The sequence below is a fragment of the Siniperca chuatsi genome, linkage group LG4 (assembly GCF_020085105.1).
Source record: "Siniperca chuatsi isolate FFG_IHB_CAS linkage group LG4, ASM2008510v1, whole genome shotgun sequence".
Classification (NCBI taxonomy): Eukaryota; Metazoa; Chordata; class Actinopteri; order Centrarchiformes; family Sinipercidae; genus Siniperca; species Siniperca chuatsi.
Genome location: NC_058045.1, coordinates 14,207,415 through 14,232,506, shown reverse-complemented (window position 1 = coordinate 14,232,506; position 25,092 = coordinate 14,207,415). Strand labels below are relative to the sequence as shown.

The window sequence follows — 25,092 nt, the reverse complement described above, 5'->3', positions numbered from 1 at the left end:
ATCGCATACCCCACCTTTAAATTGGCCTCTTGAATCTTATGATTTCAGGAAAAAAAAAAAGTGCAGCTCCAGATTCTAGCTCTATTTTTGCATCTGTTCCCAACGCTGCTCAGACAACATCTATCTGTGGTGTCAGAAGCTCCATCCAGCAGGCAAATGCCAGCTTCAGTCCAAGAAGAAAAGAGGCCACTTTTAAGCTTAGCTAAGAGGACCAGTCTCATATTAGGGTGTCACATGAGTGTCTAGAGTGACCAATGGCTAGATGGACCCAGGAGCCAGCGTAACAGTCTTAAAACTTGACAGAGAGAGAAGAGGGAGCTTTAATGAGGAGGGGAGCTGAACTGGTTCAGAGCCTGTTGCTATGGTAGCCATGTGGAATAAATCAGCAGCATGAATTCCATTCTCAAATGCCTTCAGCACCCTACCAACTCAGGTAGACCTAGACAGAATTTGAATGAGCTCACTGTTGTCAAAAAAATCATAACCAGTCCTTACTGGTATTTCACCAGCATATGGCACATTCCATGATATTAGGAAACAAAGCAACTTTTTAAATGTTATGTTGCCTTGCCTTGCCAAAAACACAGCATTACATAATTACGAAACAGAAAATATCTCTTTATTTAGTTTTATTTCGGTTTTAATTGAAGTTACTACTGACTACTACACTAAAAGAGGCTTAGTCTCTCAATATGTGTGTGTGTGTGTGTGTGTGCGCGCAAATGGACTGACTATACTTTGTCATTATTGATGGCTAAACCACAGAGGTGACACCAGGGAAGGATGGTCGATCTTTTTTTAATGGCAGGTATAGCAGACACAACATTTTCAATCTAAGTCAAAACTCGTAGTTGAAGAATATTCAAGGAAAATGATGAGTGGCGATATAAGGCCTTGACAGAGACCAAGCGATTGTTTTTAACCAGGTCAAAACTATAAAGTGACAAAATTTAGAGAGAAATAAGGCACGACATGGAAAAATAAGTGATCCTCCAGATTATATTATTAGCACAACCACTACAATGCTTTTCGCTGTAACATCAGGTTGTTTGATGTTTCTGTCATCTCAGAATTAACTGAATATTCATGAGGCTGACTCATCAATTTTGCTAAAGACATGCTTGGATGGTCACCCTAACATTTATTTGTCTTTTTTTCTTCTGAGGGAAATGTGGTGTTCTACAATGTTGTTTGCGGTGGTAATTATGAATCCCATCTGCAACATTGTTACAGACAAACATAAATGGGGGGGTTGATAAAGGGAGGAAGGGAGAATGAGTAAGAGAGAGAGAGGGAAAGAGGAGGGAATAGCCAGGATGGAACAGAAGGATGACTTTTTGAATACACAGTTATAGTTGCCAGATGTGCACACGAAGACCACCCTGAATTTTAGATAAATACAATATACAATACACACAATACTGTTGGTACATTTGACCACAGTTGTAGATGTAAATGTTACTTTCAATAAACATAATAGCCACCGATAGGACCACTTTTCATCTACTGTAACAGTTTTTACAAGTGCTCAGTTAAATAGTAATTATTTCCATTGAGGGCTAACTAAAACATGCCTCATATCCATATCCATAATAGTGGCATTGCAACATCTTACTGTATGCATTGTGGCCATTGTAACCACACACACCACAGCCATTACCGCATTATAATAAAATTAGCAGTATCATAAAACTCAAAGCATTTTTCACTGTACAAAAAAACAACACTATATTTTCCAGTTTATGACATCTAAACAACTACAGAACTCAAAGTACAGAAGAAGAAAATAAGTTATCATAGTACCAAAAAAGATTAGAAGGCCATTACCTTTAACATAGTTGTTTTCTCTCATAATAGATACAGTAAGAGTTTGTCATTTTGAGCCATTGAATGAGAGGTGGAGCAGAGGTTTAGTGTAGAAGTCTCTGTGTGCGTTTGGATTGACAGCTGGGTTTGGCTGGGTCAGTCCACAGGAGCTGATATATTATATTCTGTCTCAGAGGCAACATTGCTTAATCAGTTGTCCATCTCCTCCCAGGGCCTCTGGTCTGTACTGACACTGACATTTAGAACATTTATCCAGGGTATGCACCAGATACCTGATACACCACACAAAAAGGCAAAATGTTGCTTTTTAAAATAAGTGGAAACATCACATTCAAACTACTGAGTGATAAATGTAGCTACAATAGCTAGACAGCCTGCTACTGTTGTTTTTCTGTTACTGCTCTTGTTGAAAGCAAAGTGACAACCTTTTACATGGTGCAAACACTGAGTGGGAATGACCTTTAGACTACCTGTGTGTGTGTGTGTGTGTGTGTGTGTGTGTGTGTGTGTGTGTGTGCGCATGTGTTTGTGTGCGTAGTCTGTCTCTGTTCTCCTCAGGTGTCCGAGGTGTGCCTAGGTGCTCGGTGGGAGTTCTCCTCTCCCCTCCCTTTCGCTTTCTTCTCGCCACCTGGGGGAACATACTTCCTTTTGGTCTTTTTACGCTTTTTATCAGAGCACCACACTCTCTCACAGTACTCTTCTACTCTCTGGGCATCCCCGTAGCCAATCAGCTGGAGAAACTCCTTGTACCACAGCCTGGAGTGGGGGCCCGGGACTGAGGATGGCACCAGAGCCCTCGGGCTGGTGCTGGGGCCTGGTGGAGGGCCCATGGAGGAGTGGCATGGAGCTGCAGCTTTCTCTCCCTCCCTATCATTAGCCCTCTGGATCGCTGACTCCACCCTCTCCCCTCTCAGAACGTGTAGAGAGACACGTAATAATGTGTGCACATATCCATGTTCCACAGTCTGGCACACGTACACACCAGAATCGGAGCTTCTCACTCGTAAAAACAGCAGCCCGTGAGACGTCATGATAACCCGCTCATCACCACGAACCTACACAGAGGAAAAAAAGAGAAACGATTTTTTTCCTAGCCAAAGATGTAGCCATTAAGTCCAGCAATGTAGACATTTGCGGCACTGCTGCTGCATTTGTTCTTCTCCAAAGAGGAATTTTAATTAAAAAACCTATAGAACTAAACAAAGTAAAGGATGCATTAAGGAATGGTAGTACTTCAATAGTGCAATCAATGACTTCTGTACTAGGTTCTGTGAGGTATATAACCATTCCAGGTTTCTGTTTGCTGTAATATAAAACTTCAGTCACAACCCCAGTACAATCAAGGAGAATGAAATTTTGTTTGTGTTGCTCTAGGCATTTATAAAATTAAATATAATACCCCAAAAACAACATCCCTTTCCAGAAACAATGTCCCAGTTACTCAGGACAGTCCACAAACCTCACTATGTAAATATAAGCACTTATTACTTTGAGTGCCCCTGTTCACTGTTCACCCCAATTGCACTGAAGTAGCAGCAGAAATCACAGCTGCAAGTCAAACCATCTGCACTGCTAGACAGATCTATAGGGGTAAGAAGAAAAATGTGTTTTTGAAAGTGGAGTACACAATAGGAGTAAGTGGCAATATATGATGTTTCAATACTTCACCTGCACTCTGCTACTTTTGTTTTTCCAGTGTCTTGTATCTTGTATCTCTTGCAGTGGAATATATGTTCAGTATGTTATGATATTTCATGTATAAGTCCATCAAACTCACCTCGTGTTTCTCTCCTCCTTTCTGTAAGAACCAGAGGACTGTGGCTTGAAGTGATCGAGGGACACACTCAAGTAAAGTGCTGTTGCTCTCCACACCGTACACCAGCCTCTCCTCAGCTCTGTGCCATTGTTCCTCTACACACAAAAACACACACACGTCATAATAGATAGTGAGGCAAGAGAGATGGCAAGGAACTGCCATGACCTTTAATTAGCTGACAAACATAGAGTAGATTGTTCTACCCCAATCTACTGCCACAGTAGAAGCACCCTAACCTCTCTTACCTCCAACTGCAATGACACATGGAGAGTTCATACTTTTTCGTATTCAGTCTAGTGCTTCTGAAGAACTGCATCATTTCCTTGCTTATAAACAGTATTTGTCTGACAAAATGTTGCGATATAAATACACACAAGCATGCCCATGCACACACACACACACACTCACACACACACACATCACACAGTCATTTTATACACTAACCATCAATTTGCAGCCCATTGCACAGCTGGACGGCGTTGCCATGACGAACATCCTGCCGCCTGAATCGTCTGCTGAAATGGGAGAGAGGGAAGTAAAGAGAGAGTCATTTTGAACATGTAATGAAAGTGTTAGATTCGGGTGAAACAAAGAAAGAAAGCAAAGAGGGAGAAAGAGAGGGGAAAAGATAAAAAGAGGAAGAGAAGTGATCAAGTGCATACTGATATGCATTACATAACACCTGGCTGTCATGTCTCTTTTAGAGCCTTTGTCAGTGAGTTTGTAAACCAGCCTCAGACTATTGTGACATTCAGGGCAAGATTCTTTGATGGAATAGAAGTGTACTGGTAAAGGTGTGAACAGCTGATATCACACATACACACACCTGTCTCGAAGTGTGTGTGCTGTTACCTCTTGGTGTAGACTCCAGCTGGGTAGAATCTGGAGCAGGTGAGACCATCCCAGGCGCAGTAGGGGTCTCTGGCCAGACAACAATCAGCACATTCTGAGCCATAGAGGTCACACTGATGCAGCCTGACTTGTGCCACACCCACTTCTGACCCCACATACAGCTGTTGCTGTGGAACCAACAGCATGGACCATTAATATCAAGACACATTTTGATTGGAATCAAAGTTTATGTACATGCTTTCGGTCTTTGCCTCATCCAACTGGGTTACATAGCCACAAGTAGGCTACAGCCATGTCAATACAAAGTAATGAAAAGTGTTGCAATGTTAACATCTTGTGGCAAAACAACAGAATTGCATGAATAAACAACTATCAGGATTCAGATGGCCCTCTTACCCTTTTAGGTGATATTATGATCTCTCTTATTGGTGCTGGCACCTGCAAATAGGAAACAGTTTACTGTTATTTGAAAATGAAGTTGTATCAGTGGTTCATCATGTGCTAAAAGAATAGATTAACAAGAGCTGACATACAGTTCTTTGTCACTGGAGGCCTCCCGTCATGCTTTTATCCATCCCAAATCAGGTCTTAATTAAAATGGCAGCAGCCACTGCTAGCAGACTAGTTTTCAAATGTAACTGATCTAAGTACAATTGATAAATTCAAATCATTATGAAGATATCTCTGGCTGCACAATCATACTTGTGCCCCTCTGATTATGGAAAGGACGCAAATCAGCAATCAGTGTTTTCAAAAAATCCTTCTTATAGTGTAACTGCAGCAATAACGGACTATGATATATATGCAGTGAAATGCAGAGTTTACAAAGTCTACTTTGCTTTCACATTTTGTAGTTTTAAATAGAGTACCTTGAATACTTGCAGCTCTTCCAGCAACACCTCCTCCATAGTGTCTGTGTCTTTGTTGTGGATGGTGATAACTTTCAACACCACTGAGTCATCTAGTGAATAAAGACATTAATATTACACTGTTGCTTACACAAACGTTTTACAGGTAATGGCATAAAACTCAGGTTCAAAACTGCCTCAGTATATGCAACAACTGTTGTATTAGTGTTACTTACCACTAATATAAAATATAAAAAAAATTATAAAAAATATAATACCTGTATTATAGTGAATTGTATTTTTTGCTTAGTACTTCTATTCCTGACTGACGTAATAGTGAGCTGCTGTAACAAAAGAGTTTCCCCTCAGGGATCAAAAAAGTATTTCTGATTCTGATAATGTATATAATTTGATATGACTCTATACTGTCAAAATGTCTCGTCAAATGTGTTTGAGCACCCAAATGTTCAGAGTATCTCCAGTTTGTGTTTCATTTTGCAAATAGTAACATGCATATTTTGCAAAGAGTCATGCATTGCATTCTGAATTAAGCATTATAGGTATTCATTCTGCACAGTGTTTGTACCAGTGCCAATATAGAGAACATGGTAGTGTCCATCCTGGGCTTGGACTCTGTCCACAGCGATCTGGGTCAACTTTCTCCTGCCTGAATCGGTCTGCAGCAGGACAGGTCTACGGTACAGGGGCAGAACTGGACGATACATCACAGGGTGAGAACGCACAAACCGCAAAACCTCATCAGGAATCTCTTTAGAGCTGGAGAAGCCACCACCGTTCACTTTACTGGCACACTGTTAAAGAGATGGTGTGACAGAAATAGAGAGAGTAAAGGGAGGAGCAGGGACAGAGACAGAAGAGGGCCCTTAATTGCGTCGGCACTATGTGTAGTGTAGAAAAAAAGCTGACATGCTTTAGTCTGGTTCAGACTGTCCCTGTATGACCTGCTGATGTAGTTACAACAGTGCTGACATTCACCAGAGCTGTCCTACATGCTCTCATCACTGTCCCCTCTCAAAGGACATCTGTTGTGGACACAGACTAATGGAGTGTGCTGTGAATGCATAATGTTGGTGCATCAGGGAAAGAAATCTCATAAACATTATTTTATTCAGACGTTAAGACTCACAGATCCAGGTCGAGGGTAGGGGACTCTGTCCTCATAAGGTGTCCAGTGATGCTCAGGTCTCTCTCGGTAGGCAAATGGACCATTAAAGGCAGCTCTGATATCATCCATGTGATAGACACACACTGCATAGCCTTTAAATACCGCACTGAAAAAGAAGGTTTTATTAGTGATTTGATAAAGTAAAATTGTGACTGTATAATGAAATGCTGATGTCGTCCTTCACTCACCTTGTTGTGCTAAAGAGGCCAAATATTTCTGGGCTTTTCCCATCCTTATTCTTGAGCACAAACACATCCTCTGAAACACAAAATGTATAATTTAGTCATTGTTTGTTAGCCACACTAGGTTGACATGTTTCTGTTTTTGTAAAATGTCTCGACAACTTTGACGTGGTGAACATGGTAAACATTATACCTGTTAAACATCAGCATGCTAGCATTGTCATTATAACAAATATACATACAAATATCCCAAAATAGCACTTAAGTATAGTTCTTGAGTAAATGTACTCCGTTACTTTCCACCAATAATTATGCCTAACAGGTTGGGAAACAGGTTAAAATCTTTTTCATCCTACAGCAGATAGAATATATTTTCCATCCAGATAGTTAAAGGCTTTATGGATTTTGGAAATACCTTCAGAACAGCAGGAAGCATTGTTAAACGACTTTCTGTTTTTTTCAAAGATCACTGTTTATCTTTTTTTTCTGTAAATTGAATGCTTAGCTCTGTGACTCGGATGTAATGGTAATACATGAGGCACACACTGGGGTTGTAGTCACTCTACACTTACTGGCTGTGCATCTTATGGAAACAATCCCAAATGTTGAAATGTGTTGCTTTACTGCTAAATATTGGTTACCACTACGGCAGGTCATACACACAATGTAACAAAAACTCAAAGTTTAACAATATATAAATAAGCTGGCATGCAAACAGTCTCCTAGGAGCCCTACCAAGATCATCAAAGTGTGTATCAATGCCATTTGGTCCAGCCACAGAGCAGATAAGACGAGTTTTCAGGAAGGAACTCCATCTATTCACCAGCATTCTCTGTCCTCCTTGGTCATTCTGAGGGATGAAGGCATATATATAATGTGAGTGCAGTACTTTGGCTTTGGCTGGATTATGCCCAGAAATATTTCTACAGCAATAGCATTCTCACCGCACAGACTCGCCCAACACGAGTATAAACAGCCTTGTTCACTCCCTCAGCATCCATTTCTCGCTCAGTGAAGAAGAAGTATACTTTATCATCAGCCCTGTCATCGTTGTCAGGAATAACTGCTGAACCCACAAACTTAGGTTCTGTAGAAAGAATCATTTGTAACAAAAGGCTTGAAATGAATCACAGAGTTAAAATGTAGTGGAGGAGCAGTAGTGATTAGGTACTGGAGAAAACAGTATGCCCTTTATAAGCTGTATTCATTTTATGGGTGGAATCTCTTTAACATAATTTAATATTTCTCAAGCCAAGTCTGAGAAAAATATCTCTGTGTGTAAAGATATTGTTTAATTAAACTATACAACACAAGCTCATGAATCCTGAAGTAGAACCAGTCCTGATGAGAACAGTTATATTGCCATCCAGTGGAAGGCATACAATATCTATCTACAGTACATCTTGGCCAGTGTCACATTTTCTTTAACATTTAATGGCCAACTAATTTAATTTGATTATCAACCATGAAACAACTAGGTTTGGGAAGGAATATACATACAAAACACATCTAATATGAATAGCATCTCATTTTCTGAATGTCTTGATGTATTTTTGAAAACATTGCACTCCCCTGCATTTAAAGGGAGATGTGATCATTTTCCTGTAATGTACACCAACCATTGAGTTGCTGCCTGTCGTCTCTTTCAGTGCGTGTGTAGGTCTGGTTGTTAAGTCGACACAAAGCACCGTCATTCTCCCAGTAATCAGTGTACAGGCCAATATACAGCTCTCCTCCTAATGTAAACACACACACACACACACACACACACACACACACACACACAAACCTCTCAATGAATGTATATATTATTAAAAGTGCACCCCCCTTTTGCTGTGATTAAAATACTGATATGAAAAAAGACCACAAGATGGCAGTATTGACAGGTTAGAGGAATGAAGAATTGTATGGTATGTATTCATCCAGCTGAAATGAAAACATACATTGTAGTCTCACAACTGTGCTTTTAGCTCAGCTGATGGTGAGGTGATGAGTGACAGAGTGAGCAGTGTCTTACTGGAGAGCGTGGACGTGCAGGGACTGTTGGGGTCGTACGGACAACGTCCTCTGCCACTCATAATACTGTCTTCTTCAAGAGCAAATAGCCTGTCCTAAGGACAACACACAAGACACACACACACACACACACACACACACAAACAGAGAGATACGGGCATAGTTATTCATACACAACAATGCATGAATATAAATACAGCAAGCACACACTCAAAAGCTGTACCCTGCAAAGGCTTTAATAACATCCAGACAAACCCCAGGAGGTGATGCGTGGAGAGAGAGGGGAGAGGGGAGAGGTGAATTAGAGAGAGGCAGGATCAGAAAGTGATGGATGAGAAGGAGGAAGAAAGATAGATGAGACAAGGAGTGATGGATGACCAAATGAAGGACTGTTGTCTAAATGTACATAACTGACTATGCTCTGCTCTTTTATCACAGTGAATTCACTACTTCTACTCTTGTGATCTCGTTGCCCTGCACAGCAGGTGGCAGAAACATACACACACAGACACACACACACACACATCCCCCCTCACACACATATACATACATACATACATACATACATACATACATACCCTGAACTCCCTCTAGAACCACAGCTCATATGTTGTTGGCCTCCACAGTGTTTATGGCTGTCACTGGCAGATCAGAGGGGATGTCACATATTGATTTATGAGTAGCCACGGAACCCTACTGTGCCGTGACTACCGCCCCATGTATGACTGTAATAGAAGTCAGTTTTTAGGTTAAACTCATCCATCATATAATGTGGTCTATCAAAACCCAGTGGGAAATAGGTAAAATGTGGGGAATCAATATTACTCTGCAATACTCTGAAATGTGGGCTGTTTTTTTAAGTGTCTGAGCCAGTAATACTATTGCCAGATAAATGGCAATAGTATTTTCTATCATAGTTTATCATTGTGTAACTATTATTCAGCTCAAATTGGGATGGTAATGCTAATTGTAGACTAGAAGTAATCTCATACACCAAGTATGACATTTATGTGAGGCAATTTCGTAGAGAGATTAGATTTCTAATATTGATCCGCTTTTGCTCACTCTATGAGCCTTCCAATAATATGAGTGATCGTTGAGGGTGATTCCTGTTTGGAAGGTGTAACTGGCCTGTTCATCCTACTGGACCAGTGTTGGAATGCAGGGTGGAAACCTCCTCCCCTCCTCGCTCTCTAAATACACCCCAGACACACACACACACACACACACACACACACACACACACACACACACACACTTAGGACTCTTCCATGATTGACATCTGGGAGATATGTGTCATACTGTAGACAAACATGCTCGTGCAGATGCATGGACACCAGTATGCACGCAAAACACTCCTGTGCACCCAAATCCCACACAGGCAGCTGACACACACACACTTGAATTGACCCCTGAGTGAGAACAGGGTCTGATTATTGTTAACAAAAACTAACAAAATAAGGAAAACTAAATGTGAAAAGATTTTCATTAACTGAAATAAAAAATCGCACAAGAAGACTAACTTATCGTACCTTAACAAGGTAAGGGAGAGCGCGAAAGAGAAGCTAGCGTTAGATCCAGGCCACGCAGTATGAATGTACTGTACTGTAATATGATGTTTTGTTGAGTTTTTACTACACAATTCTTTTTCTGACCTTTTTGAATCTCACCTCTGACAAATACCCCATATTACAAATAAAAACTAAAACTAACACTGAAACTAATAAAAACTAAACTAAAACTAAGCATTTTAAGAAAATAAAAACTAAACTAAACTAGCAAACCTGCTTTAAAAAACTAAACTGAAATTCAAAAACAAAAAGTCAAAACGAAATATAAATAAAAACTAGTGAAAAATGCAAAACTATAATAACCTTGAGTAAGACAGAACATTAGTCATCCCTGACCTCAAACTTGCTCCTACAGAAAGCAGCTGCTGGCCTGTTCTCCCTCTTTACCCAGACAGTAGTGGTGTCAGCTTCTTTTTATATAAATGAGAACCTTGTGCCAAACAATTCTCTCCCTCTGAAGAAAACAAAAACTCCACCCTCTCTTACTCACTGTCTTTTCCATCGCCACCTCACATTACTCCTTGTTGCTAGGAGGATAAACTCAACTAGTTTAAGAGAGTTTAAGAGTTGAACTGCTCAGCAGTCCAAGCTGTACTAAGAGTTATAGGAGCTCCTAATATATCAAATGTGTGTTTGCTAAACAAACCCTAATTCTGTCTTTGGGACTCACCTGCCCTGTGTGTCCCACTCTGACCAGGGCACAGATGGGGTGAAAGGCTCCTGTTCCACAGACCAGCAAATGGGTCTGGTTGTACAGTTGCAAGACCTTGATGTAGTTTGCACACTCCGGCTGTTGAAATAGATACAGAGATTAAGCAGTGGGTGGATAAAGTGGGGTAGTGGGGAGGATGGTTGGGTGAGGGGTCATGAGGGCAGATTAAGGCCAAACAGAGAAAATGGTGTAATGGAAAAAAGCCAGGATTTTACTGCATCATCAATACCATCAATACTTCAGGTTAAACAAAGGTTAATGAGCACAGTGCAATATGTAAATAAATCCATAAATGCTGACAGCATCTGTATTATAGATCTGTTTACCTACTGTATGTAATAAATTGATTATACTGTATATATAAATGCCAAGCATTATCAGCTGGGCATTTGTGCTTTGCCCTTGATAATCAATCTCAGCCATACTACCAACGAGAACATATATTTATATGCAGTCATGTAGAGGGTGTCCCTTACCTTTTCCCTCCCCTTCATCAAACACTCCTCTATCTGAGATTCCGTACTGGCCCACTGGATCTGAAAAAAAACACACAGTTGCAATCATATTTACAACAGTGTTGTTTCACCATAAATTAAAAATAAATAAATTGTGAAATATTTTGTACATACATAGTTAGGTGTACAGTTGAAAATTTAACCAAACAACCATTATCTCCTCTGCATTATTATCCATAGCAAAAAAATTCACAGGGTTATTATGCCACCTTTTCGGTTTCTCATAAAAACAGACCTATGAAGACATACACATGCACACTAGGGTTGGCTAACCTATTGCCCTATGGGTGTGTGAGTTCAATATGTCTCACTTCCTAACAGGCATGGAGGAATGACAACAGGCCTACTTCTCTGTGGTGTATGTTAACCCAATCCAGGCTAAGGGAGAACAGAGTATTCTTGGCCCCAATATATAGCCTCTCGTGGCCCTCATCCAGCAGCATGGTCTGGGGCTGAAGAGACGCTCCATGTCCCTGGAACACCGAGGTCCTGTTCAGCTGCCAAAGCTCTGCAGACAACAACATGCACGGAAAGAGAAAAAGACAAAATAATTATAGCAACACAATAGAAGTCTGCAATTTAGGTAGGGATAGATAACTGACAAGCTAGCTAGATAGATAGTTTTCATTTCTAACGTGGATTCTCTTCTTGCTTCTTGCCTGTACTAACCAGCAAGATCAAATTTGACGAAACCCTTTTCTCAAGGGATTTCTAACTGCTCCAGTAACCAACTGCTTCCATGGCCAAGGGCACTTTGCAACATGTGTTTCTGATTCATAGCTTCGCAAAGAGAATAGCAGAGAGCAACAGCAGGGTTATCTTTCCATCTCATCTCTTCCTCTCGTGTGGCACCTATGCCTCCTCTCACTCAGTTCAGTTACGCTTCTATTTGACATTGGCTTGGTCATAGAACTACATCAAATCTTGTTTTTCTCATCAGTTAAAGTTCACGACATAAAAGAGTACAGGCTGACCTCCCAGGCACCAGTACGTACCAATTAAATTGCTTTAAGGACTACTGCTAACCCTGACAAAGCTCAACTGAGAGGACACGTTGGCAACCACAAAGGCACTTTGCAGAAGCAGGGATGAAATAAGTGGGATATGAGTCCTGGGAAAGATGTTGTGATTAATGGGAGGGACATGGGATGTACACAGTATGACCTATGGTCTCTTTTACCAGGAGGAAGCAGTTTTATCAGACAGGAAACTGAACCAGTTTCTTTATCAGCCATTAGTTTGAGCTGCCACTCCCTGTCAATCTTGCTTTAGGTGATTTGAAATCCTTCTTTAAAAAGGAAGCAGTGGACTATGACAGATTTGTCATCAAATATAAACACACACTCATCAGAATAACTACAGAACGAGTAGACACAGATAGTTTGCATGGTAACATACACTCACACATGTAACACACCCAGTTGTATCTACATGATTGAGCCTGACAGGCTGCTCCTCTATACCATGCTCTCTGTGAGCTTCTGGAGAGGTTGAGGGTGAAGGATTTAGTGCTGAAGCCCCAGAGGTGCATTTCCTCTGGGTTGCACTGCCCTGAAAAACACATGACCAGGTGTCCTTGAAAAAGAGGAAAGGGGGATCCGGCGTGTGTTAGCAGAGCTTTTGAAATCTCAGACAGATTCAAGCAGACAAGACTTTGTTCCCAATGGGAAATTCCTTTCCACAGCACAACAACCCAGGGTGTGTGATCAAATGTGTAGCACTAGCACTGCACGGGCTGCATTCTCTCAGGCCGTCCACGCACTGCTCTTCAGCAAACTCCCTTTAAATGAAGAGAGCACAAAAAATGGCTACCATCAGCTATACACGCATGAATGTAATAGTATGCCAACCTTTCACCCTTAAATAATGCTGAGATTATCTACATGCTGTGGTTGCATTGCAAGGGGTAATTGTATGATTTGTTTTTCTAGCATCTGTATATTTTTAGTGATACTTGATCTCCAAGACAGAAGGAGAGAGTGTTTTTCCCAAATTTGTAGATTACTCATAGCAACAGCATACACTCTGTGGAAGGTTTTATTTGTTTAACATGGAATTAGGTATCCACAGAGGAGCTGGAGACTGTGTATATTTTGTTGCAATATTTTGTTAAGATTTCTATGTTGGAGACAAGTGACTGTTTGAGTAGCAGATCTCGGGTGGTTAGGTGGCAGAGACTGAGGGGATGTGGCTGTGGTGTTCTGCCAGGGTTTCAGACATGCTTCCTGTAATTATCTAATCCACACACACTTGGAGCTCTTTTTCTTTCTCTCTGTCTCACACATACACCGTCTCTCTCCTCTATCTCCTCACAGTTCCCTCTCAGTTAAGCGGAACTTGGATCAAGGACAGCCCTCTAACATTCCACTCCAACTTTTCTACAAGTGTTAGGCTGGCTCTCAAACAATCAGCTACTTCTTTGTGTGAAGTCAAATCTGCTAACACTTATTTAGATGACTTAGATGGCTATTTAAAGTGATGGGGTAAATAATCCATAAGCCAAACCCTTTTTTCCATCTACTTTTCACTTGTCTTTGTTAATAATGATGAGTGGCAGCTGATTTATATGGACACATACACACAGCGAGATGAATGGACATGAACAAACTCTCTCTCTCTCTCTCACACACACACACACACACACACAAGCAAACAAAAATGCAGGTTCATTTCATTGTTTAATTTTGTTTATATATGTAGAATTGTAAATATGATATTTCAAATGTATAGTGCTCAACTCTGAACTGGAATGTTTCTATGCCACACTCATGTGATTAAACAAAAGGAGGAAACTCTAACAATAACCAGCCTGAAACTTGAAATTGAAAGAAAAAAGGAGAGAAAGCAAGCAAGCGAAAAAGAAAGATCCATTCCCCACAAGTATGTGGAATCTGTGTAAAGTGATAAGAAACCATAATCACATTTATAATAAAAGGTGTTGAGTAATCGGCTTAACTACACGTGATTACAGAGTTACTATAAAACACAACTGGTGGATGTGATTATACTGACACACAGAGATGCCTAAGAGCGCACAATGCTGTTTAAAAGGTTTCTCCTCTGTCATTATGTGCACTAGTTACAGACAGCTGCAGCAAGTGCTCAGCCTGAAGAAGGGAAAGGGGGGATTTCCACATCCCCCTCCAAGTTTTTCTTGCCATCTGCAGGCAGTGAGGGCTTCTTAGTCGTCAGCTAAGGAGCTGAGAGGAGGAGGAGGAGGAGGAGGAGGAGGAGGAGGAGGAGGAGGGTGTTTCTCCATCAGCAACTGAGCCAGGGAGACACATGGCCCTACTGTGATCCCACTTCAAATGGAAAACACAGAGAAAAAGGACTCCCTCAAGACAGACTTGGCTGTCTGAGGAGTGCTGAGAGATGCATGAGAAGATTTGGTGAAGTGAAATCAAAATAAACTTTCTGATCTCTTCTTTATCCGTGTATGGAAACACTGTTTTGCTGCACCAGGGAGAACAATATGTGTGTGTGTGTGTGTGTGTGTGTGTGTGTGTGTGTGTGTGTGTGTGTGTGTGTGTGTGTGTGTGTTTGTATGTGTGAAGTAGCAAACTACTTTTGATTATATGTCTCTTAGCAGCAGGGGGGAAATATTCATGTTTAGTCAAAGACACCAAGATAAATGCACACAGGAGTTCATAAAAACATTCCTCAGGAAACTTAAAAACACAAATTAAATAATACTAAGCACACATTTCATGTCAGAAATTAAACTTGCGGTAGGCAGTCTCATATTTCCAGAGAAATAAGACTATGGAGGTTTACTTATTGAGTAATGGGACTTGTGCTGGAACAGAAACAAAGAGAATAATTGGAGTGGGCTGGAGTTAATGGGGACAAGAATAAGGAGGGAGTCTGTTCTCCTTGTGCCGTCGAAGCCTGAGTGAGACTGTGGAGCCCCTGGGGGTGGGGTCAGGAGCTGGAGAACTGGGGTGTTATGCCATTATCGGTATACAGCCTTGTGTTCCTGTATCCTCTGTGTGTGTGTGTGTGTGTGTGTGTGTGTGTGTGTGTGTGTGTGTGTGTGTGTTTGGGGTGGGGGTGATGTCATGGAGCAAAATGAAAGCCACATGGAGTGTCTGAGCCGAATGAGAGAGAGAGAAAGAGAGCAATGTATGCTTCTCTGTGATAAAGAGAGTGTAAGTCTGTAACCTGATTGATAACATCAACCAGGAGTATACATTGACAACCGACAGTTCAGTTGTAATTGGCCCAAACAGATATATACCTCTTAATCAAACAATGCAGGTATTCACATACAGTACGTATGTCAACTTTTAATATGCTTTTCAAATAAAAGAGTGTGCTGTATTCGACTGATATTTAATCAAAGTCTAACCCCATCTGTTCCAACCTATACTGCCTCAACCATACATGTATTTGACCTTGAGGCCCAAATGAAATAGTTATTGAAGTGGCTTACTGTGTGTCAATGTATAGCTATAAGTCAAAAGCCCCATAAAGTGTAAACTGAATTTTATGATAACTAATTTGTATAATATCTAAAGAAAAATGAAAAAAACAGACACATGTTTGCTCAAATGTTTAAGTAGCAGAACACATTAAACAAACAAACTTGCATATAGATTTCTTTGCTGAATTTGTTGGTGCATTAGTTCTTCAGTTTATTCTGCTTTTTAATGTTATTGTAAGTTTAACAACAACTTGTGTAGCCACATTCCAGATGAACAGTTCTCCTCTATGCTTCTTCTCTGTCTCCCACAAGTAGCAAAATAAAGGAAAAGCAGCTTTGCTTAGCTTTTAACTGCCAGCCTACAATAAACAATATCCACTTGGCATTTCTGTGTCTTGAAATGCTCACCTCACTTGTCATCCTTCATCCCCCTTTTTTATATCATTGCACCATACTCTCTGAAGACTCAAACAATCATTGTGCCTTCTCTCCTTTTCCCATTTCACAAACTTAACTCATCTCCTCTCCCCATTCCCTTCACTGGGAAAAGGTCAGAAAGGATATTAGAGTTTCACCAGCTGCCTTCCCCTCTGGACATCTCATTAATGAACTAGAGAGCACACACATAACACAATGGGAGAGAAAAGGACGCTGAGATGTACACAGACAAAATGAGAAAGCGAGAGAGAGAGAGAGAGGGCAGTGTGGAGGGGAGGGGGGGTTGAAAAAAGATAATTTTTCCTTTGCTGACCTAAAAGGTGTTATTTATCTAATCATCAACATACCCTCCATTTTCTAGTGGTTTGATATAAGGTCTATGACTGCCCTATGGCTATGATTCAACATGGTAAATGTTAATCATAGGTCCCTCCACATGTAGGTGGAAGAAAGTTAATGGGACTCCTCACTTTGCACATCAGCTTTATATAGAAAAAAATGTGAAAAAAATCCCCACTTCATTTAATTTCAGGCAGACACAACTTTAGGCCATACTGGTATTCCCCATCTCACCCTCAGAAGAAAGTCACCTACAGACAAGTCATTTCAAGGTTGTAAAATACTGTATATAGAGAAAGCTTTTTCTTGACTGGAGAGGAAGGTTTAAAATTACAGCTCAAAGGGGGGTTTCATACATCAGTAATTGCTACCTGAGTAATACCTGTGCTCACACATGCAGGTATCTCAGCTTCTTCAGGTGAAATCTCACAATTTTACAGTAAGTGCTGAAGAAAAGAAATATCTAAAAAGGTTTAGCATTTGTTGACCAATGTACAAGCTTCATGTGGTCACCCACATTCTCATTCATTCAGTTTTAGAAGAGTATATGTCTCCCACACACATATACAGTATACACAAATAGTATATGAGTAAATTCAGCTGTCAAGTGCTTTAACCATCTTTTGTTAAAAATTTCATGAGGTAAATGTTGGGTCGAAACAGGGAAAGCACATGTGTTTATTTATATAAGCGAACATATACAGTATAATGTTAACCCTGTCAGAACATTTTTGCATAACCAGATAACTTTATTCCCCTTTACAGACCTTCTGAAGAAAAATGTTTATATCTTACTAAACCATTACGACTTTTAAGTAAACACATCTTTGGCAGACATGCTGAATGAATGCCTGGTCAATTTAATTATTTTGAAATAGTTAAGTTTTATTCCATGTGTTTGCCATAGCTGCACTCATGAACACTTTTACTAAACTCAGACTTTTTGGGAGCGACAAGCTTGTCTGCAATAACCTGCTAACAGATACAGTTATTTTTCAGGAATGTGAGAAACTATTTTTGGAATTTTTCAAGATGATTTCTTTTATTGCTACAACCAGGAGCATTTTGTTTTAATATTGCTTTTTTTCTCCATGTTCTTTACGAGATAATTGGTTTCTGTAAGTGCACATTGCCAGGGCTGTTCCGGACAGGTATTTGTTATGTGGGTAGGGTGAAATTTTAAGCTTCACTAAACCAGAAATGCATTATTCTGATTTGTCCAAAACACTGCAGAATTGAAATGAACTGACATGACTGAATTAAAAGTAACAATGAAACTATTAAACTATGAAGAACTGAAGAGTTTTTGGAAGTGACTTTGATCTGATTAGGTCATCACTATTATGAAAACTGCTGTATCACGCTCGGCAGCTCAAGCCAAGCATGATGCCAATGCTGTAGAGGCAGGCCATCTACTTGCAGCCTGACGGAACTCTGACACATGCTAGCTGTGCAACAGATTAATTAGCAGCAGAATTGATGGTTGTCCTAAAAGAAGAGCTCATTTCACTCCACAGGCCTGGAGATCTGAAGCTGCTGCCAAGAGCCTTGAACGATGCAGATCCAAATCTCATGGATCTGTGTCAAAAAGGCACACAAAAAAAGCACAAAACAAACAGTACATTTTAATTTCTGTTCTAGAGTGAGTACATCTCCCTGCAGGGCATTAATACATAAAATTAACCAGGATTTAGGGAGTTTGATTGGCCAAGTCCAAGCAAATGAGGTGTATTACCATCTTTAGCCTGTGTTTATGGTCTTTGGAAGCTGTGCAGTCAAAGATTAGGGTCAATTCTCTCTAAAGACAGCAAAGTCTGTGATTGTAACTCAATACGCCATGTGATTTAGGTAACAACATTTTGGAACTGAAGTTAATTGGTGGTGTAAGCAAATGAAAGGATGACTGGGATGAAAGTGAAACAAATGTGGAAATTTGGAAAAATCTTCACTGGTCCAGAAGTCTAGACGAGAAGATGGGGAATAGATGAAAGAGAGAGTGAATAATAATTCCACACCATGTGTGAGGTGTGGCTAACATCAAAGCATGCAGAGATCCATACTGCATGGTAATAAGGTCGTCCTTGAAACACATGATAATGTGCCAAGGGAATTTATTCCCAAAAACCAGGAGAAAGTTGATCTGATATTTTATTGTATATTTCAGCACTGATATCATTAACTTTTATTTCCCATTATCAATCGTTCTCTCAAAGAGGAGAATCTAGTTTTTCCACCCTGTTTTAATACCAGATGTTATGGTAATATTGTCTTAGTCCTAAGGGTGAATAGTTAAAACCACATCCCTCTCCATCTCCCTGAACTGCATCCAAGTCAATGGCGTGTGAAGAATTCACACGATTCTGCCTGTGGATGTGTGTATGTTACTGTCTGTGTGTGTGTGTGTGTGTGTGTGTGTGTGTGTGTGTGTGTGTGTGTGTGTGTGTGTGAAAGTTTGTGTGAACTTAAGGGTGTGTGCAAAAATCACTGGCAGAACCCATGAGGTATATATTAAGGCTTAGATGGTTTTCATTCCATAATGATAGGATCCAACTGCAGCCTTTTCCTGGCGATCTGTGCTAGCCAGAACATGTATCAGAGGAGAGAGAAAGGGAGAGAGGGAGAGGTGGAATGTCAATCACTACAGCAGCTTTCCCCTTAGGCAGTTAATGAATTGGCTGATATATGAAAGTCACGATCATAACAGATATTGATGTGGCATTTATGGCTAAGCACATCAGCACTGCTCTTCTCACTTTTGTTGATATATTAACTTTGCATTACTGCAGGCAAAAGTGGCTATCTCTTTTTCTCACCTTTTTCTCTCAGTTTATCTTTCAAATTATTTTAGTTTCTACCTCCATTTCCATTTCTTTTCACTGGAAAACACCATTTTACTCTATGTATTTTATTTATTGTCTTGTGGCTGACAAATTCCACTGTGCAAAAAGGGGAGAAATAAAGTATACAGTACATATGATAAAACAGCAAACCATCCTCACAGATGTAACTGACGAACCAGACTTGTCAACTCCCATAACAGACTCACAGCACAGTATTTATGAGTTATTGACCATCCAAATTCCTCACCTATATTCAACCATGACTAACAGGCTTATGTGGAATCATCGCCTTCTGTTGCTATAGAGATCAAAGAAACTGTGAAAAAAGGCAGTGTTTACTCAAGAGTTTTATCTACAAAGATAAAACCCCCATTATTGTCCAAGAGATATACAACAATCAGTCCGCATACCAGTGCATGCACATCCATATCACACACTCCCACACACACGTAAACAGCCACACACATAAACATTTTTTTCTCTCTCTTACTCAGCTTCATCCATTCCCATGCCCACAAAAACCTCCTCCACCTCTCTGCTGCTATGGCATGAGAGAAAGCCACATTGTGGATTCTCAGCCACCATGGCCAAGGGATCAAAACATGAACATCAACAGTGAGCTAAAAATATGGTATGCACTCTACAAAGTCAGAGCAGAAGTCACCCCTCTTAGATCCAACCTTGCATGGCCTCAATGACCATCTCAAAACATGCTAATGACAACCTGCAGCTTCTTTTACTCACTCACAGAGGATGCCACTTCTCTGACTTCATTTTGTTGACAGCACATTGTCTATATTGATGCATATTTTTTTATGTTTTCTTGGATACATATTCACTATTTTACATATATCTTGAAGAGAAAGATGTCATACATTTGTTAAATCAGTGTAGACAAGTAAAAATAACTATCTTTAACTATTAAGTTAGCTAATTTTAGTGGTACCAACAAAAATGCTGCAATGAACACTGCTATAACGTGTGAAAAATTCTGTTCTGTTATACCTGTTTTATTCATTATGGAATGAAAACCATCTAAATCTGCATTGAAGTCACTGAACAGATAATGCTGGTTTGGATTGAGGCTGCATTGACTATTCTTGGCAGTTTAACTCACCATGCGGCATCACCTGAAGGCTGTCTTTGCCTTTATATTGGTGGAACACAACAAAATATTTGAATTTGTGCAACACCACTATTTATTGCCAAAGTAGGTTAAAGCTAATAACAGAAACACACACTCTGGATTTCTTACCTTTGTAGGAGAGCCGTATCCTTGGGTAGATGCTGTGGGCTGTATGAGCCGTGCCCAGCAGAACAAAATACAGCAGCATCACTGTCAGATACACAGTCCTTATGCACTCTGCCATCCTCATTGAGACACACACTCCACGTTCATCTACACAGAAATCCTGCAAGTCCACTCAACATGGGCAGCAGAGTCCATGAAAAGAAAGAAAGTCCACCGTTATATGCCCTTCACGTTCCTGCAAACAATGTTTAATAAGAGATAATCTTAGATATAACAATCCAACAAAAGTCTACTTGGAAGTAACAGTCCATTTTCTGATGATCACCACAATGTGGATCAACTAGATGTATCTCTGCAGCTTCTATACAGTCTCTGCTTTCCCCTATAGCAGTCTGCTGAAAGCTGCATCCACCCACTACCTCAGTGGACAGGATAGTGCTCTGGCTATTATCCTTGTTTGGTTTTAGTAACCACAGAGAAGAGAAGTCCAGTTGCTACATTCACGCCGCAGTGCCCAATGCTCTCTGTCCATATGTCAGTCCGTCTGTTTGTTTGTCTGTCTGTATGCCCAGCTTATATCCAGTCTTTCTGATCTGATGACAGAAAAAAATGAATTAAATAAATCAAGTCTATTTATCCCACAAAGGTGTTGGAGCTGCTGATTTGTAAAACCTCAATGCATTTGTCTGTTCCAGCAGGCAGGCAGGCAGGGCTGGAGCTGCTGTTCTGTATCCTCAGGCTGCATTCCTCCTCTTGGGTCCACTGGAGCCAGTCATTCTCTGGACAGGAGCCCAGGAAAAGGCAGAGTGGGAGAGGGGGGGAGTGGAGAGCCTCGTGCCTGGCGTGCAGTCTCTCTGCACTGGGGAAGAAAGTGAAGCTCCAGCTCCTAACTCTGCTCACGCTCGAACGGTCAGGGAGGATCCAAACCTCAACTCAAACCTCAGTGAGTCAATTAAGATGGCTTCTACCACAGCTACTGATCTGAGGTCACCTGCCATAGTGTGTCTGAGAAAAAGCCTGTGTGTGTGGTTGGTAACGTGGGGAGTGTGTATCAGCTTGAAGGTAGCTGGATTAAATGTGCGGTGTCTTCCAGGCAGGCTCTGTAAGACTCTCCCTGGAAGAAATACTGCCTCTTATGTCACACTACAGACCACCCCTTGCTTCCCCTCTCCCTTTCCCCTCCTCCTTCACCACCTTCTTTTTGCTCCTACCTCCGCTGCATTAACATGAATCTGAGCCAAGGTTTTCAGTCTCTTAACTCTGACACTTCTTTCATTTTCAGTTATTGTCCTCTTTGTGTTTGTTTCCATGTGGCTAGTCATTATCACTGTTACCATGGATTTTTATGTACAAGGTTTCTTTCATGGCGATTTTCTTCTCCCTTTCCATCTAATCTCTCCTTCTGTTTATCTCTCTACTCATCTCTCACAATCCTCAGTTCCGTTAAACCTAGTTATTAGTTCGTCCTTGTGTCTTCCTTCCTTAAACATACTAGAAGGAGTATTTAACTGGTTTGAAATAGTCTCAACTTAATGCCTCTATATGACCTACATATGCAAATGAGACCATCAGTGAGAAGACTGGCTATTTCTATGTAGTTATTCTTATGCCTGTCATCAGGTCCGAGCCTAGCGAAATCAGACGAAACAATTTACAGCAAGCAGATCGGAAGAACCTATGTTTACATTTTCCAAGGCAAAGTTTCACATTGAGTAGTACGTTAGCCAGTTAAAAGGAAGCAGGAGATTTTTCTTTAGAGAATTTTATTTTTTATGTTATATTTTGTGGTTATGGCTGATACTGGGGCAGGATCAGCAAGGAGAACAAAAATAACTGATCGAAGAACAAAAAAAGCTAAAAGCGATCGTGATAGAGCACGGGTGAATACACGATCAGCCTTGGTTGGTCATTCAACAGATGGAGAGGGATTTTAAACGATTCAAAACCGATCCTGAATTGGCCCTCTTACTCCTAGACAGGTATGTAATATGTTTATTTTATTTGGCTGTGTACAGTCCATGGAGGTATAGGTCACGGTGGACATTACTGTAATACAACTTGCTCATAACATGACATTTTATGACGGTGTAGTCCCTCATTTGTCCAGGAATGTTCCATCGTAGAAAAGGACTACGACTGAAACCTTTTCTATGATGACATTTTATGTTGTCCTAGCTACCGAGCTATATCTTGCTGTTGGCTTATTATTATGAAGACATAACATTACTGGGAGATGTTGATAACTTTAGCTTTTCTCACAAATTACTATTACAGAGAAACCAAATCTGTTAGCTGTAGGCTTACATGTAACCTAGGTGTATCAACAGTACTAAAACAAAGTTTACTTTGTTTCACCATCGTCATATTACATTTATTAATCTTGCATAGCCACAAATAAATACATTACCTCATCGCTATGCATCCTGCAAACAGCAGAAAAATAGTATTAATAATAAGTTACGCCTTTCTTTCACTAGCCAACCAGATCAAGATCTTTACAACACAAGGCAATGGAAACACTACCACTTTTGTCCACAGGGGCCGCCAGAATCAGCACAAAATGAAAGTTCCTTTTAGTTGCTTTAATGTTTCATACCATGTCTGGCATTTCCACTTATTTGTCTTTGTTTCTCTACTACTCTATACTATCTGAATGAGTTAGTATCTGTCTGTTTCCAGTAGTGTTTGTGTATGTGTACCTGTGTGTGAGAATGGGTTTTCAAGAATTGCCAGTTGTAAAATATTTATGTTGAACTCATTGACATGCAGTCTTGTATTGTGTCTTTGTAGTCTTTTGTTTTGTCTCAAGGTCCAGAGCTTTCTGAATCTGATTAGCAAACACACACTCTCAAAACAAATTGTACAAGATGTGACTGGAGTCATTATTGAATTTGCACATATCCCACAGGAAAGTCCCACAGGCATCCAGTTACCAGAGCAGAGCGTTGTCTGTCTCCCGTAAAGCTTGTTGTAATACATCTGTCTCTCTCTGTCTTTGTCTCATGGCTGTGTGGTGACACCAACATTAAGTCATGCTGATCCCTAAAATGGAAGCATTCCATCAATCTGAAAAAAAAAAGTTTCCCTTTGTTGTTCTCAAATCTGTGTCTGGGTCACACTGTGGTATAATTGTTTTTTAATTTGCAAAACAGGGATTTAGGGTTGTTTAATGAGAACATTTCCCAGTGTAAATCCTCATTCATAATTGAGATCTCTACATTGATTAACAGCAAAAATAAAACTGCACCACTATCACAAACCCATACACAGATAAAGCAAACATATATTACTGAATACATAGGATGAATAGCTAAAGGGAGACATGAGATGAGATATATATGCACAGTGTTAATGTGAGTGTGAATATATACCCATCAATAAATGGCCAGCTTTTAAATTAAGACACATACAGTAATGTGGAATTGGAAGTGATTGCATTAGGCTCTAGCAGCTGCACCCCCACCCCCTTGCACCACCCTGGGATCTGATGACTCCAACTCCCACGTTGCACCTGTTCCCTGCCAGAACAGAAGGACTTTGTGTGTGTGGAGGTCTGGTAACATACACTATCTCTGTTATTCCATTGCCTCGTGCAATTATAGACTCTCATCTGTTGTTGAGGGTGAGGCAACTACTCAATGTCAGCCTCCCATGGAGCTGACACTATCTGACTTACTGTGACACACAATTTCATCACTTTGAACCTAAGCATTAATGTAAGAGCATATTTTAGCCTCCTGATGAAAGGTGCTCTGGAAGATTTTCATTTCCGATCTCTTAAGCCACTACCTCAGATTAATAGCCATTTAAAGAGGCTAATGCACATAGGCCAGTAGGCACAGCAACCACTACTTACTCACATCGGCTCCTCTGTGACTGAATGGGTCTCTCCTTCCTTCACCCAGTCTAATAGCAGTAATCAGTCAGAAATCTGCCTCAGACCAGAAACAGCAACAGCTCAATCCCCCACCTTTCCACTCCTTTTTAACTATCCCTCCCTCACTCTGTCCCTGCTTCCCTTCCCTTTTCCTGATTTGTGTGTATACTTTCAGCCCTTGATGTTTCCATTAGTATGACTTTGACCGTGCTAGAAGCTTGCACCATACACAGCAGCCATATACCCACTTTCTTCCCACCTCCATTGAAATTCTGTCCTCTTACATGCGTCCCTGGGATTCCATCAATACCTAGAATATTAATTCAGCATGTAGTGCACTGCAGAGATATTTGCTCTTCACTATCTGAGTTCTGTGAATGCGTCAAATTTCAGAGATG

The 25,092-nt window shown here is 40.5% G+C and overlaps 1 protein-coding gene across 2 annotated transcripts; it reads right to left on the bottom strand.

The window, feature by feature from the left end:
- Positions 1-782: 782 nt before the first annotated feature.
- Positions 783-21,936, bottom strand: sema3e (sema domain, immunoglobulin domain (Ig), short basic domain, secreted, (semaphorin) 3E). 2 transcript variants are annotated; one of them, XM_044194768.1, is made up of 17 exons: positions 20,821-21,936; positions 11,873-12,033; positions 11,487-11,546; positions 10,969-11,088; positions 8,729-8,822; positions 8,331-8,447; positions 7,656-7,798; positions 7,447-7,561; positions 6,718-6,787; positions 6,491-6,635; positions 5,930-6,155; positions 5,365-5,456; positions 4,892-4,933; positions 4,496-4,662; positions 4,088-4,158; positions 3,605-3,738; positions 783-2,882 (listed from the first exon to the last, which is right to left on the bottom strand). In XM_044194768.1, exons 1-17 carry the CDS (start codon positions 20,939-20,941, stop codon positions 2,382-2,384), a joined length of 2,379 nt encoding a protein of 792 aa, XP_044050703.1. In that variant the 5' UTR covers positions 20,942-21,936; the 3' UTR covers positions 783-2,381. The 2 variants fall into 2 exon arrangements, with proteins under 2 accessions (XP_044050703.1, XP_044050704.1); XM_044194769.1 differs by having other exon boundaries at positions 4,088-4,155.
- Between the last annotated feature and the right edge of the window lie 3,156 nt (positions 21,937-25,092).